At 45.2% G+C, this 27,591-nt stretch overlaps 1 protein-coding gene across 2 annotated transcripts in view; it reads right to left on the bottom strand.

Annotated features, from left to right (window-relative positions):
* Positions 1-27,591, bottom strand: part of LOC106561142 (NIPA-like protein 2) — a 75,448-nt gene that overhangs the window by 31,085 nt on the left and 16,772 nt on the right. The window contains exons 2-3 of one of the 2 annotated variants that reach the window (XM_045712547.1): positions 2,237-2,305; positions 979-1,150 (exon numbers count right to left, since the gene is read on the bottom strand). In XM_045712547.1, the coding sequence (XP_045568503.1) occupies positions 979-1,150; positions 2,237-2,305 (241 nt within the window). The remainder of the gene's footprint in view (positions 1-978; positions 1,151-2,236; positions 2,306-27,591) is intronic. The other variant, XM_045712548.1, reaches the window with a different exon arrangement.

Below are 27,591 nucleotides of genomic sequence, written 5' to 3'. Positions count from 1 at the left end.
ATATATGGAGCTGGGAGGCATAGTCTGGTCAGTACACTGTATTTTACTATATTATATATCCATCCACACACACCGGTTTTGATGCACGGACCAGTGTATGTATGTATGCATGCACACACACATATATATACATATTCACATATATATATATATATATACACACACACACAGGTCCGTGCATCAAAACCGGTGTACGTACCGACAGACAGACAGACAGACAGACAGACAGACAGACAGACAGACAGACAGACAGACAGACAGACAGACAGACAGACAGACAGACAGACAGACTATGGTGTACTGCCCACTATCAACTTTAAGAGTTGGCAAGACAGATCTGGGACCAGGCTAGGATAAAGGAGAGGACTGAAGGTCAATATTTAACCTGCCATTAGAATGTTTACACTGAACACGTGACAGCCGCACCTGCCCGGGTAGAGAATGGCTTCACACGGATTGGTGGATTACAGAACCAGCAAGCCATCTGATTGGCTAAAATGGGATGTGTCACCTGGAAGTATATTAGGGCGGTTATCTAGACACTGCATCATGAGCTGAGGTCAGTTCTGTTTGTATCACCCCCCCCCCTCCTCTCCTCCCTCCTCCTCCCTCCTCCCTCCCCCTCCCCCCTCCTCCCTCCCCCTCTCCCCTCCCCCTCCCTCCCACCTCCCCTCCTCCCTCTCCCCCTCCTCCCTCTCCTCCCCCTCCTCCCTCCCCTCCCTCCCTCCTCCCTCCCCTCCTCCCTCTCCTCCCTCCCCCTCCCCCTCCCCCCTAAGGTTTAAGGTCAGGATTGGGGAGGTTAACTGATCCTACACCTGTGCTTATAGGGTAAACTCTACCAGGAAAGTGGCAATAGAAGAGAGGTTTCATATTGATGCTTAAAAAAATGCAAGAAATGATATAAAAATGGTCCAATAAAATATAGATAAATAAAACCATAACACTAAAGAAACGTCTGAAGAGGTTTTTTGGTCTTACCTATGACTGAAACGCAACCCAGTGGTGCGATGAGGGAAGCCGGAGCGAAGCCGTAGGCGGCAAAGTTCCCCAGCTCCCCGACCCCCATCAGAACCACACCACTCCACCACAGCACGGACCTGTAGTAGGGCTTGGAGTCGCCCAGCTGGGACTGACGCATGTGGGCATATTTCTGAGAGGAGAACAGGAGAGGAGAGGAGGAGAAGAGACGGGAGGAGAACAGAGGAGAGGAGAGGGAGAGGAGAACAGAGAGGAGAACAGAGGAGAGGAGGGGAGAACAGAGGAGAGGAGGGGAGAGGAGAACAGAGGAGAGGAGGGGAGAGGAGAACAGAGGAGAGGAGAACAGAGAGGAGAACAGAGGAGAGGAGAGAAGAACAGAGGAGAGGAGGGGAGAACAGAGAGGAGAACAGAGGAGAGGAGGGGAGGGGAGGGGAGAGGAGAACAGAGGAGAGGAGGGGAGAGGAGAACAGAGAGGAGAACAGAGGAGAGGAGGGGAGAGGAGAACAGAGGAGAGGAGGGGAGAAACAGAGAGGAGAACAGAGGAGAGGAGGGGAGAGGAGAACAGAGGAGAGGAGGGGAGAACAGAGGAGAGGAGGGGAGAGGAGAACAGAGGAGGGGAGAGGAGAGGAGAACGGAGAGGAGAACAGAGGAGAGGAGGGGAGAGGAGAACAGAGGAGAGGAGGGGAGAGGAGAACAGAGAGGAGAACAGAGGAGAGGAGGGGAGAGGAGAACAGAGAGGAGAACAGAGGAGAGGAGAACAGAGGAGAAGAACAGAGGAGAGGAGAACAGAGGAGAACAGAGAGGAGAGGAGGGGAGAGGAGAACAGAGAGGAGAACAGAGGAGAGGAGAGGAGAACAGAGGAGAACAGAGAGGAGAGGAGGGGAGAGGAGAACAGAGAGGAGAACAGAGGAGAGGAGAGGAGAGGAGAACAGAGAGGAGAACAGAGGAGAGGAGGGGAGAGGAGAACAGAGGAGAGGAGGGAGAGGAGAACAGAGGAGGGGAGAGGAGAGGAGAACAGAGAGGAGAACAGAGAGGAGAACAGAGGAGAACAGAGGAGGGGAGAGGAGAGGAGAGGAGAGGGACAGCAGTTCATTGACATGTTATCAGTGGAGCATGGGAAAATACACTAATAATACAGTAACTAGCATAACATTAAAAGGTACTGTTGATTCCATTCGGGTAAATGACGACATCAGTAAACAGTAGTATTGTTTCTCATAGTACAGAACACGGCCTCATAAACAAACACAACCCCTACCTGTATATTCAGAGATATGCTGATGAGGAAGTTCCCACATATTGAAATGATGATTCCCAGGAGATACGCCTGTAAAACAACAGTAAAACAGATCAGAAGGATTCCTCTATCATCCCATAGAGAACACTAGACTAGTGGCATCATCCCATAGAGAACAACACTAGACTAGTGGCATCATCCCATAGAGAACAACACTAGACTAGTGGCATCATCCCATAGAGAACAACACTAGACTAGTGGCATCATCCCATAGAGAACAACACTAGACTAGTGGCATCATCCCATAGAGAACAACACTAGACTAGTGGCATCATCCCATAGAGAACAACACTAGACTAGTGGCATCATCCCATAGAGAACAACACTAGACTAGTGGCATCATCCCATAGAGAACACTAGACTAGTGGCATCATCCCATAGAGAACAACACTAGACTAGTGGCATCATCCCATAGAGAACACTAGACTAGTGGCATCATCCCATAGAGAACACTAGACTAGTGGCATCATCCCATAGAGAACAACACTAGACTAGTGGCATCATCCCATAGAGAACAACACTAGACTAGTGGCATCATCCCATAGAGAACAACACTAGACTAGTGGCATCATCCCATAGAGAACAACACTAGACTAGTGGCATCATCCCATAGAGAACAACACTAGACTAGTGGCATCATCCCATAGAGAACAACACTAGACTAGTGGCATCATCCCATAGAGAACAACACTAGACTAGTGGCATCATCCCATAGAGAACAACACTAGACTAGTGGCATCATCCCATAGAGAACAACACTAGACTAGTGGCATCATCCCATAGAGAACAACACTAGACTAGTGGCATCATCCCATAGAGAACAACACTAGACTAGTGGCATCATCCCATAGAGAACAACACTAGACTAGTGGCATCATCCCATAGAGAACAACACTAGACTAGTGGCATCATCCCATAGAGAACACTAGACTAGTGGCATCATCCCATAGAGAACAACACTAGACTAGTGGCATCATCCCATAGAGAACAACACTAGACTAGTGGCATCATCCCATAGAGAACAACACTAGACTAGTGGCATCATCCCATAGAGAACAACACTAGACTAGTGGCATCATCCCATAGAGAACAACACTAGACTAGTGGCATCATCCCATAGAGAACAACACTAGACTAGTGGCATCATCCCATAGAGAACACTAGACTAGTGGCATCATCCCATAGAGAACAACACTAGACTAGTGGCATCATCCCATAGAGAACAACACTAGACTAGTGGCATCATCCCATAGAGAACAACACTAGACTAGTGGCATCATCCCATAGAGAACAACACTAGACTAGTGGCATCATCCCATAGAGAACAACACTAGACTAGTGGCATCATCCCATAGAGAACAACACTAGACTAGTGGCATCATCCCATAGAGAACAACACTAGACTAGTGGCATCATCCCATAGAGAACAACACTAGACTAGTGGCATCATCCCATAGAGAACAACACTAGACTAGTGGCATCATCCCATAGAGAACAACACTAGACTAGTGGCATCATCCCATAGAGAACAACACTAGACTAGTGGCATCATCCCATAGAGAACACTAGACTAGTGGCATCATCCCATAGAGAACAACACTAGACTAGTGGCATCATCCCATAGAGAACAACACTAGACTAGTGGCATCATCCCATGAGAACAACACTAGACTAGTGGCATCATCCCATAGAGAACAACACTAGACTAGTGGCATCATCCCATAGAGAACAACACTAGACTAGTGGCATCATCCCACAGAGAACAACACTAGACTAGTGGCATCATCCCATAGAGAACAACACTAGACTAGTGGCATCATCCCATAGAGAACAACACTAGACTAGTGGCATCATCCCATAGAGAACAACACTAGACTAGTGGCATCATCCCATAGAGAACAACACTAGACTAGTGGCATCATCCCATAGAGAACAACACTAGACTAGTGGCATCATCCCATAGAGAACAACACTAGACTAGTGGCATCATCCCATAGAGAACAACACTAGACTAGTGGCATCATCCCATAGAGAACAACACTAGACTAGTGGCATCATCCCATAGAGAACAACACTAGACTAGTGGCATCATCCCATAGAGAACAACACTAGACTAGTGGCATCATCCCATAGAGAACAACACTAGACTAGTGGCATCATCCCATAGAGAACAACACTAGACTAGTGGCATCATCCCATAGAGAACAACACTAGACTAGTGGCATCATCCCATAGAGAACAACACTAGACTAGTGGCATCATCCCATAGAGAACAACACTAGACTAGTGGCATCATCCCATAGAGAACAACACTAGACTAGTGGCATCATCCCATAGAGAACAACACTAGACTAGTGGCATCATCCCATAGAGAACAACACTAGACTAGTGGCATCATCCCATAGAGAACAACACTAGACTAGTGGCATCATCCCATAGAGAACAACACTAGACTAGTGGCATCATCCCATAGAGAACAACACTAGACTAGTGGCATCATCCCATAGAGAACAACACTAGACTAGTGGCATCATCCCATAGAGAACAACACTAGACTAGTGGCATCATCCCATAGAGAACAACACTAGACTAGTGGCATCATCCCATAGAGAACAACACTAGACTAGTGGCATCATCCCATAGAGAACAACACTAGACTAGTGGCATCATCCCATAGAGAACAACACTAGACTAGTGGCATCATCCCATAGAGAACAAACTAGACTAGTGGCATCATCCCATAGAGAACAACACTAGACTAGTGGCATCATCCCATAGAGAACAACACTAGACTAGTGGCATCATCCCATAGAGAACAACACTAGACTAGTGGCATCATCCCATAGAGAACAACACTAGACTAGTGGCATCATCCCATAGAGAACAACACTAGACTAGTGGCATCATCCCATAGAGAACAACACTAGACTAGTGGCATCATCCCATAGAGAACAACACTAGACTAGTGGCATCATCCCATAGAGAACAACACTAGACTAGTGGCATCATCCCATAGAGAACAACACTAGACTAGTGGCATCATCCCACAGAGAACAACACTAGACTAGTGGCATCATCCCATAGAGAACAACACTAGACTAGTGGCATCATCCCATAGAGAACAACACTAGACTAGTGGCATCATCCCATAGAGAACAACACTAGACTAGTGGCATCATCCCATAGAGAACAACACTAGACTAGTGGCATCATCCCATAGAGAACAACACTAGACTAGTGGCATCATCCCATAGAGAACAACACTAGACTAGTGGCATCATCCCATAGAGAACAACACTAGACTAGTGGCATCATCCCATAGAGAACAACACTAGACTAGTGGCATCATCCCATAGAGAACAACACTAGACTAGTGGCATCATCCCATAGAGAACAACACTAGACTAGTGGCATCATCCCATAGAGAACAACACTAGACTAGTGGCATCATCCCATAGAGAACAACACTAGACTAGTGGCATCATCCCATAGAGAACAACACTAGACTAGTGGCATCATCCCATAGAGAACAACACTAGACTAGTGGCATCATCCCATAGAGAACAACACTAGACTAGTGGCATCATCCCATAGAGAACACACTAGACTAGTGGCATCATCCCATAGAGAACAACACTAGACTAGTGGCATCATCCCATAGAGAACAACACTAGACTAGTGGCATCATCCCATAGAGAACAACACTAGACTAGTGGCATCATCCCATAGAGAACAACACTAGACTAGTGGCATCATCCCATAGAGAACAACACTAGACTAGTGGCATCATCCCATAGAGAACAACACTAGACTAGTGGCATCATCCCCATAGAGAACAACACTAGACTAGTGGCATCATCCCATAGAGAACAACACTAGACTAGTGGCATCATCCCATAGAGAACAACACTAGACTAGTGGCATCATCCCATAGAGAACAACACTAGACTAGTGGCATCATCCCATAGAGAACAACACTAGACTAGTGGCATCATCCCATAGAGAACAACACTAGACTAGTGGCATCATCCCATAGAGAACAACACTAGACTAGTGGCATCATCCCATAGAGAACAACACTAGACTAGTGGCATCATCCCATAGAGAACAACACTAGACTAGTGGCATCATCCCATAGAGAACAACACTAGACTAGTGGCATCATCCCATAGAGAACAACACTAGACTAGTGGCATCATCCCATAGAGAACAACACTAGACTAGTGGCATCATCCCATAGAGAACAACACTAGACTAGTGGCATCATCCCATAGAGAACAACACTAGACTAGTGGCATCATCCCATAGAGAACAACACTAGACTAGTGGCATCATCCCATAGAGAACAACACTAGACTAGTGGCATCATCCCATAGAGAACAACACTAGACTAGTGGCATCATCCCATAGAGAACAACACTAGACTAGTGGCATCATCCCATAGAGAACAACACTAGACTAGTGGCATCATCCCATAGAGAACAACACTAGACTAGTGGCATCATCCCATAGAGAACAACACTAGACTAGTGGCATCATCCCATAGAGAACAACACTAGACTAGTGGCATCATCCCATAGAGAACAACACTAGACTAGTGGCATCATCCCATAGAGAACAACACTAGACTAGTGGCATCATCCCATAGAGAACAACACTAGACTAGTGGCATCATCCCATAGAGAACAACACTAGACTAGTGGCATCATCCCATAGAGAACAACACTAGACTAGTGGCATCATCCCATAGAGAACAACACTAGACTAGTGGCATCATCCCATAGAGAACAACACTAGACTAGTGGCATCATCCCATAGAGAACAACACTAGACTAGTGGCATCATCCCATAGAGAACAACACTAGACTAGTGGCATCATCCCATAGAGAACAACACTAGACTAGTGGCATCATCCCATAGAGAACAACACTAGACTAGTGGCATCATCCCACAGAGAACAACACTAGACTAGTGGCATCATCCCATAGAGAACAACACTAGACTAGTGGCATCATCCCATAGAGAACAACACTAGACTAGTGGCATCATCCCATAGAGAACAACACTAGACTAGTGGCATCATCCCATAGAGAACAACACTAGACTAGTGGCATCATCCCATAGAGAACACACTAGACTAGTGGCATCATCCCATAGAGAACAACACTAGACTAGTGGCATCATCCCACAGAGAACAACACTAGACTAGTGGCATCATCCCATAGAGAACAACACTAGACTAGTGGCATCATCCCATAGAGAACAACACTAGACTAGTGGCATCATCCCATAGAGAACAACACTAGACTAGTGGCATCATCCCATAGAGAACAACACTAGACTAGTGGCATCATCCCATAGAGAACAACACTAGACTAGTGGCATCATCCCATAGAGAACAACACTAGACTAGTGGCATCATCCCATAGAGAACAACACTAGACTAGTGGCATCATCCCATAGAGAACAACACTAGACTAGTGGCATCATCCCATAGAGAACAACACTAGACTAGTGGCATCATCCCATAGAGAACAACACTAGACTAGTGGCATCATCCCATAGAGAACAACACTAGACTAGTGGCATCATCCCATAGAGAACAACACTAGACTAGTGGCATCATCCCATAGAGAACAACACTAGACTAGTGGCATCATCCCATAGAGAACAACACTAGACTAGTGGCATCATCCCATAGAGAACAACACTAGACTAGTGGCATCATCCCATAGAGAACAACACTAGACTAGTGGCATCATCCCATAGAGAACAACACTAGACTAGTGGCATCATCCCATAGAGAACAACACTAGACTAGTGGCATCATCCCATAGAGAACAACACTAGACTAGTGGCATCATCCCATAGAGAACAACACTAGACTAGTGGCATCATCCCATAGAGAACAACACTAGACTAGTGGCATCATCCCATAGAGAACACTAGACTAGTGGCATCATCCCATAGAGAACAACACTAGACTAGTGGCATCATCCCATAGAGAACAACACTAGACTAGTGGCATCATCCCATAGAGAACAACACTAGACTAGTGGCATCATCCCATAGAGAACAACACTAGACTAGTGGCATCATCCCATAGAGAACAACACTAGACTAGTGGCATCATCCCATAGAGAACAACACTAGACTAGTGGCATCATCCCATAGAGAACAACACTAGACTAGTGGCATCATCCCACAGAGAACAACACTAGACTAGTGGCATCATCCCATAGAGAACAACACTAGACTAGTGGCATCATCCCATAGAGAACAACACTAGACTAGTGGCATCATCCCATAGAGAACAACACTAGACTAGTGGCATCATCCCATAGAGAACAACACTAGACTAGTGGCATCATCCCATAGAGAACAACACCAGACTAGTGGCATCATCCCATAGAGAACAACACTAGACTAGTGGCATCATCCCATAGAGAACAAACACTAGACTAGTGGCATCATCCCATAGAGAACAACACTAGACTAGTGGCATCATCCCATAGAGAACAACACTAGACTAGTGGCATCATCCCATAGAGAACAACACTAGACTAGTGGCATCATCCCACAGAGAACAACACTAGACTAGTGGCATCATCCCACAGAGAACAACACTAGACTAGTGGCATCATCCCATAGAGAACAACACTAGACTAGTGGCATCATCCCATAGAGAACAACACTAGACTAGTGGCATCATCCCATAGAGAACAACACTAGACTAGTGGCATCATCCCATAGAGAACAACACTAGACTAGTGGCATCATCCCATAGAGAACAACACTAGACTAGTGGCATCATCCCATAGAGAACAACACTAGACTAGTGGCATCATCCCACAGAGAACAAACTAGACTAGTGGCATCATCCCATAGAGAACAACACTAGACTAGTGGCATCATCCCATAGAGAACAACACTAGACTAGTGGCATCATCCCATAGAGAACAACACTAGACTAGTGGCATCATCCCATAGAGAACAACACTAGACTAGTGGCATCATCCCATAGAGAACAACACTAGACTAGTGGCATCATCCCATAGAGAACAACACTAGACTAGTGGCATCATCCCATAGAGAACAACACTAGACTAGTGGCATCATCCCATAGAGAACAACACTAGACTAGTGGCATCATCCCATAGAGAACAACACTAGACTAGTGGCATCATCCCATAGAGAACAACACTAGACTAGTGGCATCATCCCATAGAGAACAACACTAGACTAGTGGCATCATCCCATAGAGAACAACACTAGACTAGTGGCATCATCCCATAGAGAACAACACTAGACTAGTGGCATCATCCCATAGAGAACAACACTAGACTAGTGGCATCATCCCATAGAGAACAACACTAGACTAGTGGCATCATCCCATAGAGAACAACACTAGACTAGTGGCATCATCCCATAGAGAACAACACTAGACTAGTGGCATCATCCCATAGAGAACAACACTAGACTAGTGGCATCATCCCATAGAGAACAACACTAGACTAGTGGCATCATCCCATAGAGAACAACACTAGACTAGTGGCATCATCCCATAGAGAACAACACTAGACTAGTGGCATCATCCCATAGAGAACAACACTAGACTAGTGGCATCATCCCATAGAGAACAACACTAGACTAGTGGCATCATCCCATAGAGAACAACACTAGACTAGTGGCATCATCCCATAGAGAACAACACTAGACTAGTGGCATCATCCCACAGAGAACAACACTAGACTAGTGGCATCATCCCATAGAGAACAACACTAGACTAGTGGCATCATCCCATAGAGAACAACACTAGACTAGTGGCATCATCCCATAGAGAACAACACTAGACTAGTGGCATCATCCCATAGAGAACAACACTAGACTAGTGGCATCATCCCATAGAGAACAACACTAGACTAGTGGCATCATCCCATAGAGAACAACACTAGACTAGTGGCATCATCCCACAGAGAACAACACTAGACTAGTGGCATCATCCCATAGAGAACAACACTAGACTAGTGGCATCATCCCATAGAGAACAACACTAGACTAGTGGCATCATCCCATAGAGAACAACACTAGACTAGTGGCATCATCCCATAGAGAACAACACTAGACTAGTGGCATCATCCCATAGAGAACAACACTAGACTAGTGGCATCATCCCATAGAGAACAACACTAGACTAGTGGCATCATCCCATAGAGAACAACACTAGACTAGTGGCATCATCCCATAGAGAACAACACTAGACTAGTGGCATCATCCCATAGAGAACAACACTAGACTAGTGGCATCATCCCATAGAGAACAACACTAGACTAGTGGCATCATCCCATAGAGAACAACACTAGACTAGTGGCATCATCCCATAGAGAACAACACTAGACTAGTGGCATCATCCCATAGAGAACAACACTAGACTAGTGGCATCATCCCATAGAGAACAACACTAGACTAGTGGCATCATCCCATAGAGAACAACACTAGACTAGTGGCATCATCCCATAGAGAACAACACTAGACTAGTGGCATCATCCCATAGAGAACAACACTAGACTAGTGGCATCATCCCACAGAGAACAACACTAGACTAGTGGCATCATCCCATAGAGAACAACACTAGACTAGTGGCATCATCCCATAGAGAACAACACCTAGACTAGTGGCATCATCCCATAGAGAACAACACTAGACTAGTGGCATCATCCCATAGAGAACAACACTAGACTAGTGGCATCATCCCATAGAGAACAACACTAGACTAGTGGCATCATCCCATAGAGAACAACACTAGACTAGTGGCATCATCCCATAGAGAACAACACTAGACTAGTGGCATCATCCCATAGAGAACAACACTAGACTAGTGGCATCATCCCATAGAGAACAACACTAGACTAGTGGCATCATCCCATAGAGAACAACACTAGACTAGTGGCATCATCCCATAGAGAACAACACTAGACTAGTGGCATCATCCCATAGAGAACAACACTAGACTAGTGGCATCATCCCATAGAGAACAACACTAGACTAGTGGCATCATCCCATAGAGAACAACACTAGACTAGTGGCATCATCCCATAGAGAACAACACTAGACTAGTGGCATCATCCCATAGAGAACAACACTAGACTAGTGGCATCATCCCATAGAGAACAACACTAGACTAGTGGCATCATCCCATAGAGAACAACACTAGACTAGTGGCATCATCCCATAGAGAACAACACTAGACTAGTGGCATCATCCCATAGAGAACAACACTAGACTAGTGGCCTCATCCCATAGAGAACAACACTAGACTAGTGGCATCATCCCATAGAGAACAACACTAGACTAGTGGCATCATCCCATAGAGAACAACACTAGACTAGTGGCATCATCCCATAGAGAACAACACTAGACTAGTGGCATCATCCCATAGAGAACAACACTAGACTAGTGGCATCATCCCATAGAGAACAACACTAGACTAGTGGCATCATCCCATAGAGAACAACACTAGACTAGTGGCATCATCCCATAGAGAACAACACTAGACTAGTGGCATCATCCCATAGAGAACAACACTAGACTAGTGGCATCATCCCATAGAGAACAACACTAGACTAGTGGCATCATCCCATAGAGAACAACACTAGACTAGTGGCATCATCCCATAGAGAACAACACTAGACTAGTGGCATCATCCCCATAGAGAACAACACTAGACTAGTGGCATCATCCCATAGAGAACAACACTAGACTAGTGGCATCATCCCATAGAGAACAACACTAGACTAGTGGCATCATCCCATAGAGAACAACACTAGACTAGTGGCATCATCCCATAGAGAACAACACTAGACTAGTGGCATCATCCCATAGAGAACAACACTAGACTAGTGGCATCATCCCATAGAGAACAACACTAGACTAGTGGCATCATCCCATAGAGAACAACACTAGACTAGTGGCATCATCCCATAGAGAACAACACTAGACTAGTGGCATCATCCCATAGAGAACAACACTAGACTAGTGGCATCATCCCATAGAGAACAACACTAGACTAGTGGCATCATCCCATAGAGAACAACACTAGACTAGTGGCATCATCCCATAGAGAACAACACTAGACTAGTGGCATCATCCCATAGAGAACAACACTAGACTAGTGGCATCATCCCATAGAGAACAACACTAGACTAGTGGCATCATCCCATAGAGAACAACACTAGACTAGTGGCATCATCCCATAGAGAACAACACTAGACTAGTGGCATCATCCCATAGAGAACAACACTAGACTAGTGGCATCATCCCATAGAGAACAACACTAGACTAGTGGCATCATCCCATAGAGAACAACACTAGACTAGTGGCATCATCCCATAGAGAACAACACTAGACTAGTGGCATCATCCCATAGAGAACAACACTAGACTAGTGGCATCATCCCATAGAGAACAACACTAGACTAGTGGCATCATCCCATAGAGAACAACACTAGACTAGTGGCATCATCCCATAGAGAACAACACTAGACTAGTGGCATCATCCCATAGAGAACAACACTAGACTAGTGGCATCATCCCATAGAGAACACCTAGACTAGTGGCATCATCCCATAGAGAACAACACTAGACTAGTGGCATCATCCCATAGAGAACAACACTAGACTAGTGGCATCATCCCATAGAGAACAACACTAGACTAGTGGCATCATCCCATAGAGAACAACACTAGACTAGTGGCATCATCCCCATAGAGAACAACACTAGACTAGTGGCATCATCCCATAGAGAACAACACTAGACTAGTGGCATCATCCCATAGAGAACAACACTAGACTAGTGGCATCATCCCATAGAGAACAACACTAGACTAGTGGCATCATCCCATAGAGAACAACACTAGACTAGTGGCATCATCCCATAGAGAACAACACTAGACTAGTGGCATCATCCCATAGAGAACAACACTAGACTAGTGGCATCATCCCATAGAGAACAACACTAGACTAGTGGCATCATCCCATAGAGAACAACACTAGACTAGTGGCATCATCCCATAGAGAACAACACTAGACTAGTGGCATCATCCCATAGAGAACAACACTAGACTAGTGGCATCATCCCATAGAGAACAACACTAGACTAGTGGCATCATCCCATAGAGAACAACACTAGACTAGTGGCATCATCCCATAGAGAACAACACTAGACTAGTGGCATCATCCCATAGAGAACAACACTAGACTAGTGGCATCATCCCATAGAGAACAACACTAGACTAGTGGCATCATCCCATAGAGAACAACACTAGACTAGTGGCATCATCCCATAGAGAACAACACTAGACTAGTGGCATCATCCCATAGAGAACAACACTAGACTAGTGGCATCATCCCATAGAGAACAACACTAGACTAGTGGCATCATCCCATAGAGAACAACACTAGACTAGTGGCATCATCCCATAGAGAACAACACTAGACTAGTGGCATCATCCCATAGAGAACAACACTAGACTAGTGGCATCATCCCATAGAGAACAACACTAGACTAGTGGCATCATCCCATAGAGAACAACACTAGACTAGTGGCATCATCCCATAGAGAACAACACTAGACTAGTGGCATCATCCCATAGAGAACAACACTAGACTAGTGGCATCATCCCATAGAGAACAACACTAGACTAGTGGCATCATCCCATAGAGAACAACACTAGACTAGTGGCATCATCCCATAGAGAACAACACTAGACTAGTGGCATCATCCCATAGAGAACAACACTAGACTAGTGGCATCATCCCATAGAGAACAACACTAGACTAGTGGCATCATCCCATAGAGAACAACACTAGACTAGTGGCATCATCCCATAGAGAACAACACTAGACTAGTGGCATCATCCCATAGAGAACAACACTAGACTAGTGGCATCATCCCACAGAGAACAACACTAGACTAGTGGCATCATCCCATAGAGAACAACACTAGACTAGTGGCATCATCCCATAGAGAACAACACTAGACTAGTGGCATCATCCCATAGAGAACAACACTAGACTAGTGGCATCATCCCATAGAGAACAACACTAGACTAGTGGCATCATCCCATAGAGAACAACACTAGACTAGTGGCATCATCCCATAGAGAACAACACTAGACTAGTGGCATCATCCCATAGAGAACAACACTAGACTAGTGGCATCATCCCATAGAGAACACCTAGACTAGTGGCATCATCCCATAGAGAACAACACTAGACTAGTGGCATCATCCCATAGAGAACAACACTAGACTAGTGGCATCATCCCATAGAGAACAACACTAGACTAGTGGCATCATCCCATAGAGAACAACACTAGACTAGTGGCATCATCCCATAGAGAACAACACTAGACTAGTGGCATCATCCCATAGAGAACAACACTAGACTAGTGGCATCATCCCATAGAGAACAACACTAGACTAGTGGCATCATCCCATAGAGAACAACACTAGACTAGTGGCATCATCCCACGAGAACACACTAGACTAGTGGCATCATCCCATAGAGAACAACACTAGACTAGTGGCATCATCCCATAGAGAACAACACTAGACTAGTGGCATCATCCCATAGAGAACAACACTAGACTAGTGGCATCATCCCATAGAGAACAACACTAGACTAGTGGCATCATCCCATAGAGAACAACACTAGACTAGTGGCATCATCCCATAGAGAACAACACTAGACTAGTGGCATCATCCCACAGAGAACAACACTAGACTAGTGGCATCATCCCATAGAGAACAACACTAGACTAGTGGCATCATCCCATAGAGAACAACACTAGACTAGTGGCATCATCCCATAGAGAACAACACTAGACTAGTGGCATCATCCCATAGAGAACAACACTAGACTAGTGGCATCATCCCATAGAGAACAACACTAGACTAGTGGCATCATCCCATAGAGAACAACACTAGACTAGTGGCATCATCCCATAGAGAACAACACTAGACTAGTGGCATCATCCCATAGAGAACAACACTAGACTAGTGGCATCATCCCATAGAGAACAACACTAGACTAGTGGCATCATCCCATAGAGAACACTAGACTAGTGGCATCATCCCATAGAGAACAACACTAGACTAGTGGCATCATCCCATAGAGAACAACACTAGACTAGTGGCATCATCCCATAGAGAACAACACTAGACTAGTGGCATCATCCCATAGAGAACAACACTAGACTAGTGGCATCATCCCATAGAGAACAACACTAGACTAGTGGCATCATCCCATAGAGAACAACACTAGACTAGTGGCATCATCCCATAGAGAACAACACTAGACTAGTGGCATCATCCCATAGAGAACAACACTAGACTAGTGGCATCATCCCATAGAGAACAACACTAGACTAGTGGCATCATCCCATAGAGAACAACACTAGACTAGTGGCATCATCCCATAGAGAACAACACTAGACTAGTGGCATCATCCCATAGAGAACAACACTAGACTAGTGGCATCATCCCACAGAGAACAACACTAGACTAGTGGCATCATCCCATAGAGAACAACACTAGACTAGTGGCATCATCCCACAGAGAACAACACTAGACTAGTGGCATCATCCCATAGAGAACAACACTAGACTAGTGGCATCATCCCTAAGAGAACAACACTAGACTAGTGGCATCATCCCACAGAGAACAACACTAGACTAGTGGCATCATCCCATAGAGAACAACACTAGACTAGTGGCATCATCCCATAGAGAACAACCTAGACTAGTGGCATCATCCCATAGAGAACAACACTAGACTAGTGGCATCATCCCATAGAGAACACACTAGACTAGTGGCATCATCCCATAGAGAACAACACTAGACTAGTGGCATCATCCCATAGAGAACAACACTAGACTAGTGGCATCATCCCATAGAGAACAACACTAGACTAGTGGCATCATCCCATAGAGAACAACACTAGACTAGTGGCATCATCCCATAGAGAACAACACTAGACTAGTGGCATCATCCCATAGAGAACAACACTAGACTAGTGGCATCATCCCATAGAGAACAACACTAGACTAGTGGCATCATCCCATAGAGAACAACACTAGACTAGTGGCATCATCCCATAGAGAACAACACTAGACTAGTGGCATCATCCCATAGAGAACAACACTAGACTAGTGGCATCATCCCATAGAGAACAACACTAGACTAGTGGCATCATCCCATAGAGAACAACACTAGACTAGTGGCATCATCCCATAGAGAACAACACTAGACTAGTGGCATCATCCCATAGAGAACAACACTAGACTAGTGGCATCATCCCATAGAGAACAACACTAGACTAGTGGCATCATCCCATAGAGAACAACACTAGACTAGTGGCATCATCCCATAGAGAACAACACTAGACTAGTGGCATCATCCCACAGAGAACAACACTAGACTAGTGGCATCATCCCATAGAGAACAACACTAGACTAGTGGCATCATCCCATAGAGAACAACACTAGACTAGTGGCATCATCCCATAGAGAACAACACTAGACTAGTGGCATCATCCCATAGAGAACAACACTAGACTAGTGGCATCATCCCATAGAGAACAACACTAGACTAGTGGCATCATCCCATAGAGAACAACACTAGACTAGTGGCATCATCCCATAGAGAACAACACTAGACTAGTGGCATCATCCCATAGAGAACAACACTAGACTAGTGGCATCATCCCATAGAGAACAACACTAGACTAGTGGCATCATCCCATAGAGAACAACACTAGACTAGTGGCATCATCCCATAGAGAACAACACTAGACTAGTGGCATCATCCCATAGAGAACAACACTAGACTAGTGGCATCATCCCATAGAGAACAACACTAGACTAGTGGCATCATCCCATAGAGAACAACACTAGACTAGTGGCATCATCCCATAGAGACAACACTAGACTAGTGGCATCATCCCATAGAGAACAACACTAGACTAGTGGCATCATCCCATAGAGAACAACACTAGACTAGTGGCATCATCCCATAGAGAACAACACTAGACTAGTGGCATCATCCCATAGAGAACAACACTAGACTAGTGGCATCATCCCATAGAGAACAACACTAGACTAGTGGCATCATCCCATAGAGAACAACACTAGACTAGTGGCATCATCCCATAGAGAACAACACTAGACTAGTGGCATCATCCCATAGAGAACAACACTAGACTAGTGGCATCATCCCATAGAGAACAACACTAGACTAGTGGCATCATCCCATAGAGAACAACACTAGACTAGTGGCATCATCCCATAGAGAACAACACTAGACTAGTGGCATCATCCCATAGAGAACAACACTAGACTAGTGGCATCATCCCATAGAGAACAACACTAGACTAGTGGCATCATCCCATAGAGAACAACACTAGACTAGTGGCATCATCCCATAGAGAACAACACTAGACTAGTGGCATCATCCCATAGAGAACAACACTAGACTAGTGGCATCATCCCATAGAGAACAACACTAGACTAGTGGCATCATCCCATAGAGAACAACACTAGACTAGTGGCATCATCCCATAGAGAACAACACTAGACTAGTGGCATCATCCCACAGAGAACAACACTAGACTAGTGGCATCATCCCATAGAGAACAACACTAGACTAGTGGCATCATCCCATAGAGAACAACACTAGACTAGTGGCATCATCCCATAGAGAACAACACTAGACTAGTGGCATCATCCCATAGAGAACAACACTAGACTAGTGGCATCATCCCATAGAGAACAACACTAGACTAGTGGCATCATCCCATAGAGAACAACACTAGACTAGTGGCATCATCCCATAGAGAACAACCTAGACTAGTGGCATCATCCCATAGAGAACAACACTAGACTAGTGGCATCATCCCATAGAGAACAACACTAGACTAGTGGCATCATCCCATAGAGAACAACACTAGACTAGTGGCATCATCCCATAGAGAACAACACTAGACTAGTGGCATCATCCCATAGAGAACAACACTAGACTAGTGGCATCATCCCATAGAGAACAACACTAGACTAGTGGCATCATCCCATAGAGAACAACACTAGACTAGTGGCATCATCCCATAGAGAACAACACTAGACTAGTGGCATCATCCCATAGAGAACAACACTAGACTAGTGGCATCATCCCATAGAGAACAACACTAGACTAGTGGCATCATCCCATAGAGAACAACACTAGACTAGTGGCATCATCCCATAGAGAACAACACTAGACTAGTGGCATCATCCCATAGAGAACAACACTAGACTAGTGGCATCATCCCATAGAGAACAACACTAGACTAGTGGCATCATCCCATAGAGAACAACACTAGACTAGTGGCATCATCCCATAGAGAACAACACTAGACTAGTGGCATCATCCCATAGAGAACAACACTAGACTAGTGGCATCATCCCATAGAGAACAACACTAGACTAGTGGCATCATCCCATAGAGAACAACACTAGACTGGTGGCATCATCCCACAGAGAACAACACTAGACTAGTGGCATCATCCCATAGAGAACAACACTAGACTAGTGGCATCATCCCACAGAGAACAACACTAGACTAGTGGCATCATCCCATAGAGAACAACACTAGACTAGTGGCATCATCCCATAGAGAACAACACTAGACTAGTGGCATCATCCCATAGAGAACAACACTAGACTAGTGGCATCATCCCATAGAGAACAACACTAGACTAGTGGCATCATCCCATAGAGAACAACACTAGACTAGTGGCATCATCCCATAGAGAACAACACTAGACTAGTGGCATCATCCCATAGAGAACAACACTAGACTAGTGGCATCATCCCATAGAGAACAACACTAGACTAGTGGCATCATCCTACAGAGAACAACACTAGACTAGTGGCATCATCCCATAGAGAACAACACTAGACTAGTGGCATCATCCCATAGAGAACAACACTAGACTAGTGGCATCATCCCATAGAGAACAACACTAGACTAGTGGCATCATCCCATAGAGAACAACACTAGACCAGTGGCATCATCCCATAGAGAACAACACTAGACTAGTGGCATCATCCCATAGAGAACACACTAGACTAGTGGCATCATCCCATAGAGAACACACTAGACTAGTGGCATCATCCCATAGAGAACAACACTAGACTAGTGGCATCATCCCATAGAGAACAACACTAGACTAGTGGCATCATCCCATAGAGAACAACACTAGACTAGTGGCATCATCCCATAGAGAACAACACTAGACTAGTGGCATCATCCCATAGAGAACAACACTAGACTAGTGGCATCATCCCATAGAGAACAACACTAGACTAGTGGCATCATCCCATAGAGAACACACTAGACTAGTGGCATCATCCCATAGAGAACAACACTAGACTAGTGGCATCATCCCATAGAGAACAACACTAGACTAGTGGCATCATCCCATAGAGAACAACACTAGACTAGTGGCATCATCCCATAGAGAACAACACTAGACTAGTGGCATCATCCCATAGAGAACACCTAGACTAGTGGCATCATCCCATAGAGAACAACACTAGACTAGTGGCATCATCCCATAGAGAACAACACTAGACTAGTGGCATCATCCCATAGAGAACAACACTAGACTAGTGGCATCATCCCATAGAGAACAACACTAGACTAGTGGCATCATCCCATAGAGAACAACACTAGACTAGTGGCATCATCCCATAGAGAACAACACTAGACTAGTGGCATCATCCCATAGAGAACAACACTAGACTAGTGGCATCATCCCATAGAGAACACCTAGACTAGTGGCATCATCCCATAGAGAACAACACTAGACTAGTGGCATCATCCCACAGAGAACACACTAGACTAGTGGCATCATCCCATAGAGAACAACACTAGACTAGTGGCATCATCCCATAGAGAACAACACTAGACTAGTGGCATCATCCCATAGAGAACAACACTAGACTAGTGGCATCATCCCATAGAGAACAACACTAGACTAGTGGCATCATCCCATAGAGAACAACACTAGACTAGTGGCATCATCCCATAGAGAACAACACTAGACTAGTGGCATCATCCCATAGAGAACAACACTAGACTAGTGGCATCATCCCATAGAGAACAACACTAGACTAGTGGCATCATCCCATAGAGAACACACTAGACTAGTGGCATCATCCCATAGAGAACAACACTAGACTAGTGGCATCATCCCATAGAGAACAACACTAGACTAGTGGCATCATCCCATAGAGAACACACTAGACTAGTGGCATCATCCCATAGAGAACAACACTAGACTAGTGGCATCATCCCATAGAGAACAACACTAGACTAGTGGCATCATCCCATAGAGAACAACTAGACTAGTGGCATCATCCCATAGAGAACAACACTAGACTAGTGGCATCATCCCACAGAGAACAACCTAGACTAGTGGCATCATCCCATAGAGAACAACACTAGACTAGTGGCATCATCCCATAGAGAACAACACTAGACTAGTGGCATCATCCCATAGAGAACAACACTAGACTAGTGGCATCATCCCATAGAGAACACCTAGACTAGTGGCATCATCCCATAGAGAACAACACTAGACTAGTGGCATCATCCCATAGAGAACACACTAGACTAGTGGCATCATCCCATAGAGAACAACACTAGACTAGTGGCATCATCCCACAGAGAACAACACTAGACTAGTGGCATCATCCCATAGAGAACAACACTAGACTAGTGGCATCATCCTATAGAGAACAACCTAGACTAGTGGCATCATCCCATAGAGAACACACTAGACTAGTGGCATCATCCCATAGAGAACAACACTAGACTAGTGGCATCATCCCATAGAGAACAACACTAGACTAGTGGCATCATCCCATAGAGAACAACACTAGACTAGTGGCATCATCCCACAGAGAACAACACTAGACTAGTGGCATCATCCCATAGAGAACAACACTAGACTAGTGGCATCATCCCATAGAGAACAACACTAGACTAGTGGCATCATCCCACAGAGAACAACACTAGACTAGTGGCATCATCCCATAGAGAACAACACTAGACTAGTGGCATCATCCCACAGAGAACAACACTAGACTAGTGGCATCATCCCATAGAGAACAACACTAGACTAGTGGCATCATCCCATAGAGAACAACACTAGACTAGTGGCATCATCCCATAGAGAACAACACTAGACTAGTGGCATCATCCCATAGAGAACAACACTAGACTAGTGGCATCATCCCATAGAGAACAACACTAGACTAGTGGCATCATCCCATAGAGAACAACACTAGACTAGTGGCATCATCCCATAGAGAACAACACTAGACTAGTGGCATCATCCCATAGAGAACAACACTAGACTAGTGGCATCATCCCATAGAGAACAACACTAGACTAGTGGCATCATCCCATAGAGAACAACACTAGACTAGTGGCATCATCCCGTAGAGAACGACACTAGACTAGTGGCATCATCCCATAGAGAACGACACTAGACTAGTGGCATCATCCCACAGAGAACAACACTAGACTAGTGGCATCATCCCATAGAGAACAACACTAGACTAGTGGCATCATCCCATAGAGAACGACACTAGACTAGTGGCATCATCCCATAGAGAACAACACTAGACTAGTGGCATCATCCCATAGAGAACACCACTAGACTAGTGGCATCATCCCACAGAGAACGCCACTAGACTAGTGGCATCATCCCATAGAGAACAACACTAGACTAGTGGCATCATCCCATAGAGAACAACACTAGACTAGTGGCATCATCCCATAGAGAACAACACTAGACTAGTGGCATCATCCCATAGAGAACAACACTAGACTAGTGGCATCATCCCATAGAGAACAACACTAGACTAGTGGCATCATCCCATAGAGAACAACACTAGACTAGTGGCATCATCCCATAGAGAACAACACTAGACTAGTGGCATCATCCCATAGAGAACAACACTAGACTAGTGGCATCATCCCATAGAGAACAACACTAGACTAGTGGCATCATCCCATAGAGAACAACACTAGACTAGTGGCATCATCCCATAGAGAACAACACTAGACTAGTGGCATCATCCCATAGAGAACAACACTAGACTAGTGGCATCATCCCATAGAGAACAACACTAGACTAGTGGCATCATCCCATAGAGAACGACACTAGACTAGTGGCATCATCCCATAGAGAACAACACTAGACTAGTGGCATCATCCCATAGAGAACAACACTAGACTAGTGGCATCATCCCACAGAGAACAACACTAGACTAGTGGCATCATCCCATAGAGAACAACACTAGACTAGTGGCATCATCCCATAGAGAACAACACTAGACTAGTGGCATCATCCCACAGAGAACAACACTAGACTAGTGGCATCATCCCATAGAGAACAACACTAGACTAGTGGCATCATCCCATAGAGAACAACACTAGACTAGTGGCATCATCCCATAGAGAACAACACTAGACTAGTGGCATCATCCCATAGAGAACAACACTAGACTAGTGGCATCATCCCATAGAGAACAACACTAGACTAGTGGCATCATCCCATAGAGAACAACACTAGACTAGTGGCATCATCCCACAGAGAACAACCTAGACTAGTGGCATCATCCCAAGAGAACAACACTAGACTAGTGGCATCATCCCATAGAGAACAACACTAGACTAGTGGCATCATCCCATAGAGAACAACACTAGACTAGTGGCATCATCCCATAGAGAACAACACTAGACTAGTGGCATCATCCCATAGAGAACAACACTAGACTAGTGGCATCATCCCATAGAGAACAACACTAGACTAGTGGCATCATCCCATAGAGAACAACACTAGACTAGTGGCATCATCCCATAGAGAACAACACTAGACTAGTGGCATCATCCCATAGAGAACAACACTAGACTAGTGGCATCATCCCATAGAGAACAACACTAGACTAGTGGCATCATCCCATAGAGAACAACACTAGACTAGTGGCATCATCCCATAGAGAACAACACTAGACTAGTGGCATCATCCCATAGAGAACAACACTAGACCAGTGGCCTCATCCCATAGAGAACAACACTAGACTAGTGGCATCATCCCATAGAGAACACTAGACTAGTGTCATCATCCCATAAAGAACGCCACTAGACTAGTGGCATCATCCCATAGAGAACAACACTAGACTAGTGGCATCATCCCATAGAGAACAACACTAGACTAGTGGCATCATCCCATAGAGAACAACACTAGACTAGTGGCATCATCCCATAGAGAACACTAGACTAGTGGCATCATCCCATAGAGAACAACACTAGACTAGTGGCATCATCCCATAGAGAACAACACTAGACTAGTGGCCTCATCCCATAGAGAACACTAGACTAGTGGCATCATCCCATAGAGAACAACACTAGACTAGTGGCATCATCCCATAGAGAACAACACTAGACTAGTGGCATCATCCCATAGAGAACAACACTAGACCAGTGGCCTCATCCCATAGAGAACAACACTAGACTAGTGGCATCATCCCATAGAGAACACTAGACTAGTGTCATCATCCCATAAAGAACGCCACTAGACTAGTGGCATCATCCCATAGAGAACAACACTAGACTAGTGGCATCATCCCATAGAGAACAACACTAGACTAGTGGCATCATCCCATAGAGAACAACACTAGACTAGTGGCATCATCCCATAGAGAACACTAGACTAGTGGCATCATCCCATAGAGAACAACACTAGACTAGTGGCATCATCCCATAGAGAACAACACTAGACTAGTGGCCTCATCCCATAGAGAACACTAGACTAGTGGCATCATCCCATAGAGAACAACACTAGACTAGTGGCATCATCCCATAGAGAACACTAGACTAGTGGCATCATCCCATAGAGAACAACACTAGACTAGTGGCATCATCCCATAGAGAACAACACTAGACTAGTGGCATCATCCCATAGAGAACAACACTAGACTAGTGGCATCATCCCATAGAGAACAACACTAGACTAGTGGCATCATCCCATAGAGAACAACACTAGACTAGTGGCATCATCCCATAGAGAACAACACTAGACTAGTGGCATCATCCCATAGAGAACAACACGACTAGTGGCATCATCCCATAGAGAACAACACGACTAGTGGCATCATCCCATAGAGAACACTAGACTAGTGGTATCATCCCATAGAGAACAACACTAGACTAGTGGCATCATCCCATAGAGAACACTAGACTAGTGGTATCATCCCATAGAGAACACTAGACTAGTGGTATCATCCCATAGAGAACAACACTAGACTAGTGGCATCATCCCATAGAGAACAACACTAGACTAGTGGCATCATCCCATAGAGAACAACACTAGACTAGTGGCATCATCCCATAGAGAACAACACTAGACTAGTGGCATCATCCCATAGAGAACACTAGACTAGTGGCATCATCCCATAGAGAACAACACTAGACTAGTGGCATCATCCCATAGAGAACAACACTAGACTAGTGGCATCATCCCATAGAGAACAACACTAGACTAGTGGCATCATCCCATAGAGAACAACACTAGACTAGTGGCATCATCCCGTAGAGAACAACACTAGACTAGTGGCATCATCCCATAGAGAACACTAGACTAGTGGCATCATCCCATAGAGAACAACACTAGACTAGTGGTATCATCCCATAGAGAACACTAGACTAGTGGTATCATCCCATAGAGAACACTAGACTAGTGGCATCATCCCATAGAGAACACTAGACTAGTGGCATCATCCCATAGAGAACACTAGACTAGTGGTATCATCCCATAGAGAACACTAGACTAGTGGTATCATCCCATAGAGAACACTAGACTAGTGGCATCATCCCATAGAGAACACTAGACTAGTGGTATCATCCCATAGAGAACAACACTAGACTAGTGGCATCATCCCATAGAGAACAACACTAGACTAGTGGCATCATCCCATAGAGAACACTAGACTAGTGGCATCATCCCATAGAGAACAACACTAGACTAGTGGCATCATCCCATAGAGAACAACACTAGACTAGTGGCATCATCCCATAGAGAACAACACTAGACTAGTGGCATCATCCCATAGAGAACACTAGACTAGTGGCATCATCCCATAGAGAACAACACTAGACTAGTGGCATCATCCCGTAGAGAACGACACTAGACTAGTGGCATCATCCCATAGAGAACAACACTAGACTAGTGGCATCATCCCATAGAGAACACCACTAGACTACTGGCGTCATCCCATAGAGAACACCACTAGACTAGTGACGTCATCCCATAGAGAACACTAGACTAGTGGTATCATCCCATAGAGAACAACACTAGACTAGTGGCATCATCCCATAGAGAACAACACTAGACTAGTGGCATCATCCCATAGAGAACAACACTAGACTAGTGGCATCATCCCATAGAGAACAACACTAGACTAGTGGCATCATCCCATAGAGAACAACACTAGACTAGTGGCATCATCCCGTAGAGAACAACACTAGACTAGTGGCATCATCCCGTAGAGAACAACACTAGACTAGTGGCATCATCCCGTAGAGAACGACACTAGACTAGTGGCATCATCCCATAGAGAACGACACTAGACTAGTGGCATCATCCCATAGAGAACGACACTAGACTAGTGGCATCATCCCATAGAGAACGACACTAGACTAGTGGCATCATCCCATAGAGAACGACACTAGACTAGTGGCATCATCCCATAGAGAACGCCACTAGACTAGTGGCATCATCCCATAGAGAACGCCACTAGACTAGTGGCATCATCCCATAGAGAACGCCACTAGACTAGTGGCATCATCCCATAGAGAACGCCACTAGACTAGTGGCATCATCCCATAGAGAACACTAGACTAGTGGCATCATCCCATAGAGAACACTAGACTAGTGGCATCATCCCATAGAGAACACTAGACTAGTGGCATCATCCCATAGAGAACACTAGACTAGTGGCATCATCCCATAGAGAACAACACTAGACTAGTGGCATCATCCCATAGAGAACAACACTAGACTAGTGGCATCATCCCATAGAGAACGACACTAGACTAGTGGCATCATCCCATAGAGAACGACACTAGACTAGTGGCCTCATCCCATAGAGAACAACACTAGACTAGTGGCATCATCCCATAGAGAACAACACTAGACTAGTGGCATCATCCCATAGAGAACGCCACTAGACTAGTGACGTCATCCCATAGAGAACGCCACTAGACTAGTGGCATCATCCCATAGAGAACACCATAGAGGACAAGTGGCATCATCCCATAGAGAACGACACTAGACTAGTGACATCATCCCGTAGAGAACGCCACGAGACTAGTGACATCATCCCGTAGAGAACAGGGTTGACGACGTGGCAGCATCCCGTAGAGAACGACACTAGACTAGTGGCATCATCCCATAGAGAATGCCATAGAGGACTAGTGGCATCATCCCGTAGAGAACGCCATAGAGGACTAGTGGCATCATCCCATAGAGAACTAGTGTCATCATCCCATAGAGAACTAGTGGCATCATCCCATAGAGAACTAGCGGCATCATCCCATAGAGAATTAGTGTCATCATCCCATAGAGAACTAGCGGCATCATCCCATAGAGAACTAGCGGCATCATCCCATAGAGAACTAGTGGCATCATCCCATAGAGAACTAGTGGCATCATCCCATAGAGAACTAGTGGCATCATCCCATAGAGAACGCCACTAGACTAGTGGCATCATCCCATAGAGAACGCCACTAGACTAGTGGCATCATCCCGTAGAGAACGCCACTAGACTAGTGGCATCATCCCGTAGAGAACGCCACTAGACTAGTGGCATCATCCCATAGAGAACGACACTGAACTAGTGGCATCATCCCATAGAGAACGCCATTAGACTGGTGGCATCATCCCATAGAGAACTAGTGGCATCATCCCATAGAGAACTAGTGGTATCATCCCGTAGAGAACAACACTAGACTAGTGGCATCATCCCATAGAGAACTAGTGGCATCATCCCATAGAGAACGACACCAGACTAGTGGCATCATCCCATAGAGAACGACACTAGACTAGTGGTATCATCCCATAGAGAACAACACTAGACTAGTGGCATCATCCCATAGAGAACAACACTAGACTAGTGGCATCATCCCATAGAGAACAACACTAGACTAGTGGC

This window comes from Salmo salar, unplaced genomic scaffold (assembly GCF_905237065.1).
Source record: "Salmo salar unplaced genomic scaffold, Ssal_v3.1, whole genome shotgun sequence".
Taxonomy (NCBI): domain Eukaryota; kingdom Metazoa; phylum Chordata; class Actinopteri; order Salmoniformes; family Salmonidae; genus Salmo; species Salmo salar.
Note: the sequence above shows the minus strand (reverse complement) of the source record. Positions and strands in the feature narration are given on the sequence as shown.